The sequence below is a fragment of the Miscanthus floridulus genome, chromosome 9, assembly GCF_019320115.1.
Source record: "Miscanthus floridulus cultivar M001 chromosome 9, ASM1932011v1, whole genome shotgun sequence".
NCBI classification, from domain to species: Eukaryota; Viridiplantae; Streptophyta; class Magnoliopsida; order Poales; family Poaceae; genus Miscanthus; species Miscanthus floridulus.
The window spans coordinates 84250861-84261226 of record NC_089588.1 but is presented as its reverse complement, the minus strand read 5'-3'; the positions used below and the strand labels follow the sequence as shown (position 1 = coordinate 84261226).

General features: G+C 44.5%; 1 protein-coding gene and 1 pseudogene across 1 annotated transcript; both read left to right on the top strand.

Annotated features, from left to right (window-relative positions):
- Positions 1-383: 383 nt before the first annotated feature.
- Positions 384-3905, top strand: LOC136482284 (uncharacterized). Its single transcript, XM_066479505.1, has 2 exons — positions 384-810; positions 2516-3905. Exons 1-2 carry the CDS (start codon positions 494-496, stop codon positions 3009-3011), a joined length of 813 nt encoding a protein of 270 aa, XP_066335602.1. The 5' UTR covers positions 384-493; the 3' UTR covers positions 3012-3905.
- LOC136480196 (germin-like protein 11-1) lies at positions 3141-4434 on the top strand (annotated as a pseudogene).
- The last annotated feature ends 5932 nt before the right edge of the window (positions 4435-10366 follow it).

Genomic DNA, 10366 nt, shown 5'->3' with positions numbered 1-10366 from the left:
GCTAAATCTTTTTTAAACAGCTATAGCTAAAGATAGCGGAAGCTATAAGATTTAAAACCTTGAAACTAACTCGAATAACAACGGCCCCGTTCGTTTCGCTGAAAAAACAAGCTGAAACATTATTCCAACTGATTGGGTGTGAGAGAAAAAATACTGTTCCAGCTGAAAAAATAAGCTGAAAAGTACGGATTATAAGAGAAGCGAACGGGGCCCACATGTGCTCCGCCCACTGGCAATGTGGCCCCGACCAAACAGACAGAGAAATGCAGAGTCCTCTCCTCCTGACAGCGTGGCATCGGCTCCCATCGCAGGATCCCGATCTAACCGCCCACGTCCCCCTCGCCACGTCCCCCGCCGTGCCCAGCTTTAATTGCCTTCTCCGCCGCACGCCGCCGCCGTTGGGCTATCGGTCTCGTTCGCCGCGTACGACTTGTGCAGTCCGCAGCCAGCCAGCCAACGTAGTACTCGGGTGCCGGGTCGGGGTCCGCGATCGATGGCGGCGTCGCGGAGCAGGGGCTGGGCGCGCGGCGCGGCGGCGTTCGCGGCCGTGGCGCTGGCGGTGGGCGCGGGGCGGCGGTACGGGTGGGACGGCGCCTCCGCGGTGGCGGCGTTCCGCGAGGCCCGGGGCACGCTGGGGCCCTGGGCTGCGCCGGCCTACGTGGCCGCGCACGCGCTCACGCTCGCGCTGTGCCCGCCCTACGCCATCTTCTTCGAGGGCGGCGCCGCGCTCATCTTCGACTTCCTGCCTGGCGTCGCGTGCGTCTTCTCCGCCAAGGTCCTCGGGGCCTCGCTCTCCTTCTGGATCGGCAGGTCGAGACCACGCCTCCCTCCTTGCTCTTCCCTGCTTCTCGTGTCCGGGCTCTGCATCCTTCTTGCTGCTACTTTTTGGGTGCGCATAGGAGGCGAGATCTGGGAACGCTCTAGCTTCCCTCGATCAAGATCTGGTAGGAAAAAAAAATTCCGCGCAGCTGCTTGTGCGTGGTACTGATTGAGGGGGGCAGGGCAAGAGTGGTAAGCAAGAAAAACAGATTTAGGATGTTCTAATAAACAAATAAAAGTCACAACTTTTTGCATTGGTTTGCCAGTTGGATTTGTCTTCTGTTGCCCATGGAATTTGGAATTTTGTAGTATTTTGTCCGTGTATTACTGTTGTTTAGTTGTGCAGCTTTTGGATCGTGTAGATAGGACTTCTAGGGAGTTAGTGAGATCTAGGTGTTACCTTCTTGCATTACTTGTTTTCTTTTTGCTGTTTCTAGTTGAGTGTGAAGTGTAGAAATTAGTTCTTGGCCATGTATAATTGTTCAGTTGTGCTGTATTTGCGTTACATAATTGTGACCTAATGCAGTGTGACAGGCTAGTCCTTGATATTAGGAGCAAGGTTCATTCTTTCACCAGCAATACTGACTAGTTCACACCAGTAAGTCGAACTTGACTCGGAAGAGCACGAAAATAGAGTGGATGTTATGACTGAGGGCAATAGCTTTGGTTAGAACTGGAAAACCTGCAAAAGAATGTTATTGTCACACTTTTATTGTGGTTGAGCACTAATGTTTATTAATGAATGAATTCTCATGTCGGACTATACCGTACTTCACTTTGTAGTCGCTCTGATACAGCAAGTTCATTCCATCACACTTCATATGCTTAATAAGGCGGTGTTTAGATTATTGGCCACTAACTACTTAACTTACTTTACAGTCTTGAAATCTTTAGTTGCATTCTATATATTGTTCAATCTTTTGATACATATACATGGCCCATCAGCTAAGTTATGTAGCACAATGAACAATATATTTGATTTTAGGTACCACATGTGAACTATTAGAGTGGCTAATGTTTGTATAAATGTAGCAATAGATGATTTTAGATACATAATAATGGTCTTAGTTACTTATGCATTTACTCATACTAAGACTTTTGGTGATGGCTTAATACAAGTCTGCATTAACAGTGCAGTGTTGAAATCATGTGAGATTTCATGTTCGGTACTTGTACAATGTCATGCGACCTCTTCAGCTTTACGTCCTTGGTCCTGGGTAGTTTTCCTGTTTTCGAGAAAATAAAGGTTGACCCATTTCATTAGCAATGTTGCAATACAAAGTGCAATAGATCATTAAACTTGATGTATGAACTATGATGTTCATGCATAAATAAACGTAAAACAAATTTATATATGAAGTTGGCTGTATGCAAACAACTGCTGTAAACCTTTTGAGCTTACATACAAGATACGATGCCTTAGGTAATCATATGGGAATCATGTACTGTTGTACGCTAGATTCTGCCTTTGTTCACCTGTGTATCTCAACTGAAGGCTATTTTGCCATACAAGCTGGTTGACATGGTGGTCCGAAATTACCCAGTACATATATTTATTGCAAGGTTTTATGTTATTATTATTCACACAACAATTTTCCCTTCCTGTTTTGCTTGTATTCATACAATGGCTGCTGTTGGTCTGTATATTCTGTTCTAACATTCTTTCCTAATATAAATCTTTTCTGAATTTCCTCAGGGCAATTTTCAGATACTTCACTTCAGCAATGGAATGGCTACAGAGGAACAAGTACTTCCATGTTGTCGTTAAAGGGGTTGAGCGGGATGGCTGGAAATTTGTATTGCTTGCTAGATTCTCTCCTTTGCCTTCCTACATCATCAACTACGCTCTATCAGCCACGGATGTTGGATTTTTTAGAGATTTTCTTCTTCCCACAGTTATCGGCTGCTTACCAATGATACTACAGAATGTTTCCATTGTAAGCCTTGCCGGTGCAGCAGTGGCCTCGACCACAGGATCAAATAAGTCCCATATATACTCTTACCTGTTTCCAGCAATGGGCATTGTGTCCAGTGTTCTCATTTCATGGAGGATTAAGCAGTATTCCTCAGCCCTTGCTGTTCCTGAAGAGCTGCAAAGTTCACCTACTAATGGAAATGACAACGGTGATGCAAAGCTGGCGTCCACACCATCCAAAAACACCAGCTCTAGGAAAACTAGGAAGACAAGGTGACTGACAGTATCCCCCTGTATTTACTACATTGTGGTACCGAGTACCAAGCAGCTACAGCCGATGCTAGTCAAATCTTTGGATTTCCACATTGGTTTACCCTACAGTAAGCTATCTTGTCTGTTTCATGCCATGGTTTTTGGGGGGCATTTAACAGATGCTCAGTCAGTCATTGAGCTTCTATTCTTGTGGCAGATAGTATCATAAAATGAATATGATAGAAGCTCACATGTTGTACAAACAGAGTAATCTGGTGGTTTAGATTTGGATCGTCCTGAGTTCAAATGTATCCTGGTAACCACTATTGGTTTTCCCTCCCTAATTATATCAAACTTGACATGTGCACGATGAGGTCCAACCAGTTTATGTTCTTTGGTATAACAATTCAATTCAGAACTGTGTTTGCTTTTTGTGTGGTTGTACAGCTGTTGTGACGTCCTCTATAAGCAGAGGTCCACTCTTTGCCCACGATCCAAAGCAAATAGTGCAGTAAACTCCAAGAATCTTATACAGTATGCACAAGCTTTGGTTGCACTCCTTTCCCATCTCATTATTTAACCCATGTTCTGCTCCTTTGTTCTTGTCTCACAAAATTTCAAGAGATGAAGAGCTCTCACTTGTGCTTCCTACATTCTTCTTCTAGGCATCTATGCTCCAAAAGCCCTATCAGATAATCCTTCCTCTGCAGGATGTATGCCCCATGGCTCCCCAGGGTGAGTGGAAGCTGTTCATGAATGGTTTCCTCTGCAAGCATCCCAGCACCATCCTGGCCTCCTGACTTCAAGACACTGCTGCTGAACCATGCCAGAGACCTGGACAACATAGTCCGGTCATCGGTGAACATGGTCACCACTACCGAGTTGCCAGGCCTGAACACCCTGGGCCTGTCGATGGCGCGCACTGACATCGCCCCCAATGGGGTAGTGCTCCCCCATTCTCACCCGAGGGCATCAGAGATGATGTTCGTACATGGTGGCAGTGTGGTGGTCGGCTTCTTGGATACGAAGGGCAGGCTGTTCCAGAAGAGTCTTGGCGAGGGGGAGGTGTTTGTCTTCCCCCGTGGCTTGGTTCACTACATCATGAACTATGGTTTTAGCCTTGCGACGACGTTTTCCGTGCTGAACTGTCAGAACCCAGGCGTGGTTGGCATTGTCCATGCAATGTTTGCGACAGATTCAGATGTAGTTGAGGGGCTGATGGCCAGAATGTTTAAGTTTGGAGAGATGGGAGTGAGTGACAACATTACTGCTGGTTTCCCATGGGCATTCTGATTAGGAACAACATAGTGGTTGTGATTGAAGATCACCGTCTAAATGCCCAGTAATGAATAATGTATGATTGCGGTGTATCTGATTAACTTCTGTAACTGATGTAAGTTTGTAGTCTGAACTACTTGTAGGACGAATCACAATCATCCCTTATCTCTCTCTCTCCAGGATTATTTATGTTATTGCAATCCCTGCTCTCTTTTTGTTGCACAGTCCTTTGCAATCTCTGTTATCTTTCACCCTTTTGTTTTGCTTGCACAATCCTTTTCCACTTCGCAATCTTATGTCAATGGTGATTCCCAAATTGCGTCATGCAACTGTAGCCTCAGCATTACCATGTTTGAGTATTCCATGGACACTATAGCCTTCCTTTGTCTTTTGCTTTACTAAGTGGATCTCTACACCTTTTGTCGTTTAGCATTATCTCAAGGCTCCAGCTCCTTGAAGGTGAGATCTCTTTCTTTTCCGCGCCTTCTCTTTCACACTGAAAGCTCCTGCACCTGATTAAGGTACACTCCTCTAGCACCAGGCCAATCCTGTCATATTCACACGCTGCTTTGGAAGGTGCTCTTGTAACTGACATTGTTAATGATAGATGCACACTGCACGAAATTGCCGCCGGGAGTCTAACCGGATAACTTGTTAGGTGATCCATTTTGATTTGAATCCTTAAGTGTTATTGTCAGATGTTCCTTTCTGTTGGTCTATCGCAGTACAAGTGTGCTGTTGATAATGACCCATTGTAGAAGAAGTTGTGGAGCTATGCGCTTGCTTTTGGATTTAGCAGACTCGGTTACCCCATCGTTTTTTTAGAGATTAGATTTTCCATCATGTTACAAATTTTGAGAGATTTTGAAACGTCAATTCTTCTTCAGCGACATTTTTCCTCATTGATGGCGATGATTCATCAAAATGGCTTTTCTTCTTCTTACAAGGAAACAGTTTAGGAATATTGATTAGTATAAGGTATTTTTTTTAACATTTAACAAAACTTGATGATAGGACTGGGATCATTAAATAATTTTTGAGTTTATCCTGTGATGATTTGATATGATCAGACTAACCAAGAATTTTTTTTCAATTTTTCAATAGAGGATAAGGCAAGTCAAGATTTCAAGCGCTTACCATGGTGGGTGAGAAGCATTTATGGGCTTGACTGAAATTCAGAGCCAAAGAACACGAGTTTGTTTGAAACTGTCTATGTATACAAACCAAGATTGTTACTATCAGTTTGTATGTCACTTGAACACAGTTCATATGACTAAACTTACCCTTGGACCTTGGTCTCTGTCATGGCTATTATTATTTGCTCAAGAAACAATTCCTGGAGGTGACAACAAGAAACAATTGATCACCGAAGTACATCCTGCACAGTCAACCTGCATAACTTTGTTTAACAAAAAGAAACTGCATAACTTGGTTTCAGGTGGAAATGGCTACATGACACTTCTAAATTCTTTCTGTGGGATGCTCTCGACTTGTTCGCACAAATTAAGATGTAAGCCCCTACTGAAAGAGTCTCCAAGCTCGCTATTGAACAAATAATTTTAATCTTGTCAAACTAGCTCATGGTCCTTAAAAGTCGCACTCGAGGAAGATTTAGTTATATTATATGCCTTTCCGAAATTCAAGTATCATCAGACAAAGGTAAAGCTTGCATTTTTGGGCGAGGACTCCCTGCACAGGTGAGCAATCAGCTCACCAGCACACTCTCACACCCACACTGGGCTAGAGGTTGAAGAAGGGGTGAGCACAGCACACACACAAGCACAAGCACCAGCGTGGCCGAACTCTCCCTAAAATGTGGCAAACTGAACTACCGATTTCTATTGCTATGTTATGAGTATATGTACAACTCTAGCTGTACCTTGTTAGGTACAAGGGTAGTTGGCAAGTACTCTATGCCCCAACTACTCCCATCTAATCCTAGTACACAGACATGACCTATTGACATGCTGCTACAGGAGCAGTGATTGGACAGCAGGGCTGACCAAAGGCCACCACTCTGCTGCGCGTGCACGGGAAAGAGGGGGAGTAGCAGATTACATTTTACGATTCTTCTCCTAATCCTGCTGCTAACCCGGGGTCGGAACATCCACCATACCAATCATCTTCTTCAGCTCCGAGAACTGAAGACGACCGAGTGACTTGGTGAGGATGTTAGCGAGTTGTCAACCAGTTTCGACAAACTCGATGGCAATCTGCCCTCCATCGACACAGTCCCTGAGGAAGTGGAGCTTGATGTCGATGTGCTTGCTCCGGTCGTGGAGGACCGGGTTCTTGGCGAGGGCGATGGCGGGCTAGTTGTCCACCATCAGTGCTGGCGGACGAGGCTCCTCGCCAGTCAGCTCACCCAGCAGCCAGCGCAGCCACACAGCTTGGCACACCGTTGTGGCCGCCACCACGTACTCCGCCTCGCACGTAGACAGCGCTACCACCTTCTGCTTCAACGACAGCCACAAAATTAGGCCCGAGACGAGGAAGACGAGCACACCTGAAGTGCTCTTCCACCCATCAATGTCGCCCGCCATGTCTGCGTCGCTGAAGATCGTGAGCCGCAGCCCACTTTTGCCGTCGGTCTTGGGGAAGACAATTCCCTAATCCACCGTCCCCTTGATATAGCACAGCAGCCGCTTCACAGTGGTCCAATGATCCTCTCGAGGATCCTCCATGAAGCGACTGACATAGTCCACGACGAACGCAATGTCCGGCCTCATGTGGACTAGGTAGGGCAGCCCACCGCTGATGCTCCGGTAGAGTATTGCATCCACCTTCGCCGCGGTGCTGGCCTTTGTCAGCTTCATCCACTCCTCCATCAGAGTTGCGCATGGCTTGCAATCAGCTATGCCGCTCCGCTCCAACAGCTTCTGAAAGTGCATTTGCCCCCGTTGTGGATTTTGTTGTATTGATGACATCCAAATTAGGGACTAATGAACATCTATGAGATTTATTGCAGCTTTAGTCCCATGAAATCATTAAGGAGGTGTTTGTAGATGAAATGGTGTCCCTCAATGTGTGAAGTATAAAAGGTCGATGAACTCAAACGGTCTTCAAAGTATTTATCTTATGTTTTGAGTTTAGGTTTATTGTACTATAAAGAGGGATGCAAGTTTAGGTGGTCTGAGGAAGATAGAGTGCTCAAGTTTAAATTTAAAATCAAAAGAGAGAGACACTCTAGCACTTCACGAACACTTAGGTTGTTTTTTGGATTTTTGATAGTCGGAAATCCTGACGTTAGTCGGGAGTTCCGACAACCAAAAGTCCCGGCAATTGCCGGAAGTCCCTGCGATTACAGACTTAGTCTACTTACTCAAGCCCGTCGGGAGTTCCAATGAGAGTCGGAAGTCCCGACTGCCGGAAGTCCTGGCAGACGTCGGGAGTTCCGACATTTGCTGTGTTCGAGCTCTTCCTTGCCTAGGCGTTGGAAGTTCCGGCGATCTATGTCGGGACTTCCGACGCAGATCTGAACAGTTAGATTTTGCCTTGGAGCACCACTCATTCATTGCAACCAACCTTCGTCCAAAACAACTCCTAGGCATTCAAGGCTCTCCTCTCTTCTCCCCTTTGCTCCAAACTTCGATTCCTCTAAGGATTTGAGTGAAGAGAGAGTAGATTGAGTGAGAAAATCATCTAAGCAAGCTAGAGCACTTGATTTCTTTATCAAGCCAGTTGGATTTGCATTTGTTACTCTTGGGGCTTTGCCCCTAGCCGGCTAGGTGTCGCCCAAGAGCTTCCATCTTGTGGAAGAGCCTTGGAAAGTTTGTATTACCCTTGATTTCTAGTGAAGAAACTCAAGTGACCTTTGTGGTTTCCTTGAGTAAGGCAAGGAGGTGGAAGAGACTCTGACCTTAGTGGTCATGTCAACAACGAGGACATAGGAGCTCCTTCGTGGGGTTGCCAAACCTCGGGATAAATACTTGTCCCTCACATGCTTGTTGTTGTTGTGTTTTGCTTGGTATTACTTGTATTCCGTTGTCTCTCTCTAGCCATTTCTTAGGGTTTGGACTCGATCTACGGAGTGGTGGCATTTCAACATCAAGGAAGTGACCCTACATCTTCATCTTACCACTAGAAAGTGGGGTGTAAGAAAATTCACTATCAAAGTTTAATTTAACACTGCTTTGTAGTTTCACATAGGAGTCGGAACTCTCGGCTTGTTTGCGTCGAAACTCTCGACCTGTCGGAAGTTCTGGCCCAAATTGTCGGGACTTCCGACAGTTGCTGACAAATTGAACTTTAGTTTGTGTTGTAAATTTTTAGATATGCCTATTCACCCCCCTCTAGGCATTGTAAGATCCTTTCAATTGGTATCGGAGCAAGGTTCTCATTCAACGCTTCATCGCGTGAGAAGAAACAATGTTAGAGACAGATAAGATGAAGGTCGATGTAGCTGAGCTTGCCAAGCAGATTGCAATAGAGTTGATGTCTGAGCAAACAAAGTTCTTTCAAGAAGAAATGAAGAAGATGCAAGATGAGATGAGCAAGGTGAAGGAAGAGTTGAGCAAGAAGGTTGAATATGTTATAAGTGGCACAAGCAAGGGAAATGGAGCCAAAGATAATGTGAGTGATGAAGGAGGCGACAAGGAAAATAGTCAAGGAAGAGGGATCTATTCTAGTACTGGTTTTGACTATGGACAACTCACCAAAGGTCCCGCCGTACATTTTTCCACCATCAATCAAGGCAAGCCACCTCACTTTGATGGAACAAGATATATGGATTGGGCTTACAAAATGAAGATGCATCTTATTGCCGCAAGACTTTGGGAAATTGTGGATGTTGGTGTGCTCATTCCCACCGATGAAGATAGAGAGATAACTCCAGAAGAGGCTTACAATCTTCATCAAAATGCACAAGCTGTGTCCTTGCTTGTCTCAAGCTTAAGTCAAGATAAGTTCAACAAAGTTAATGGAGTTGAAAGTGCCAAGGCAATTTGGGACATTTTGAAAGTATCTTTTGAAGGAGATAGTAGTGTGAGGAAAGGCAACATTGAGCTACTCCAAGGTGAATTGGAAAGGTTTATGTTCTTGCAAGGTGAGACAACACAAGCTATGTTTGATAGGCTCATGGCATTGGTCAATCATATAATAGCTCTTGGTAGTAAAGAATGGGATGATAATAGAGTTGCTAGAAAGATGTTGAGAACATATAGAGCTAAGAACAACATGTTTGCTTCCGTGATCATGGAAAGACCCAGTTATGATGAGATGACACCACAAGAACTTCTTGCAATGATCAAGCATCATGAGTGTCTTGATGAGGATGCTCTCAATGCTCATAATCAAAATCCTAGTGTATTTGGATACAATAAGAGTGCAGCCTTAAATGCTACTCAACAACATGAAAGCAAAAGCTCAAGTCAAGAGAAAAAGAAGAAAGTGAAGAATGATTCCTCAAGTGAAGAAGAAGAGTCCGATGAAGAGGTTGCTCTAGTCATTAGAAACCTTAGAAGATTCATGAAGAAGAAGAGCAACCAAAAGACCTATGGTGATGGCAAGAAGAGGTTCAAGAAAAGGTTTTGCTATGGTTGTGGTGATATTGGTCACGTTATTGCCGATTGTCCAAAAGAGAAGAAAAAAAGCAAATACAACAAGGATAATGACAAGAAGAACAAAAAGAAGAATTGGGGTGAAGCTCATATTGGTGAAGAATGGGAATCAAATGATGATAGTGATGACTCAAGTGATGAAGAAAAGAAAAAGAAGAAGAAAGGAGTCACAAACATTGCTATCCACGATTCCTCATCATCAACTACATTCTTCTCCAACATGGCTTCATCACCAAAGCTCTTCCCCAACCTAGCTTCATCACCAAGGCTCTTCTCCAACCTCATCGACAATGACTACTACACTCCAACTTGTCTCATGGCTAAGGGGGAGAAGGTACATGACTCAACCACTCCTTCTAGTGATGAATGTGATAGTTGTGATGAGAACATGGAAGAAATTGAAGAAAGCATGATAAGAAAGTTTGGTAAAAAGGCCTACACTAAAATAAAAACACTAGTGAAGAAATTAGAGAAGAGGGCTATATGCTTAGAGATGCAAGGAGATATAATCACTCAAGAAAGAGATAAAAATCTTGCACTTGAA

What these genes read in the sequence shown, in the direction of transcription:
- LOC136482284 (XM_066479505.1), top strand. Translation starts at nt 494, where the DNA reads ATGGCGGCGTCGCGGAGCAGGGGCTGGGCGCGCGGCGCGGCGGCGTTC. An exon ending in CTCTCCTTCTGGATCGGCAG is followed by an intron (nt 811 to 2,515) that starts GTCGAGACCACG and finishes GAATTTCCTCAG; the next exon opens with GGCAATTTTCAGATACTTCA.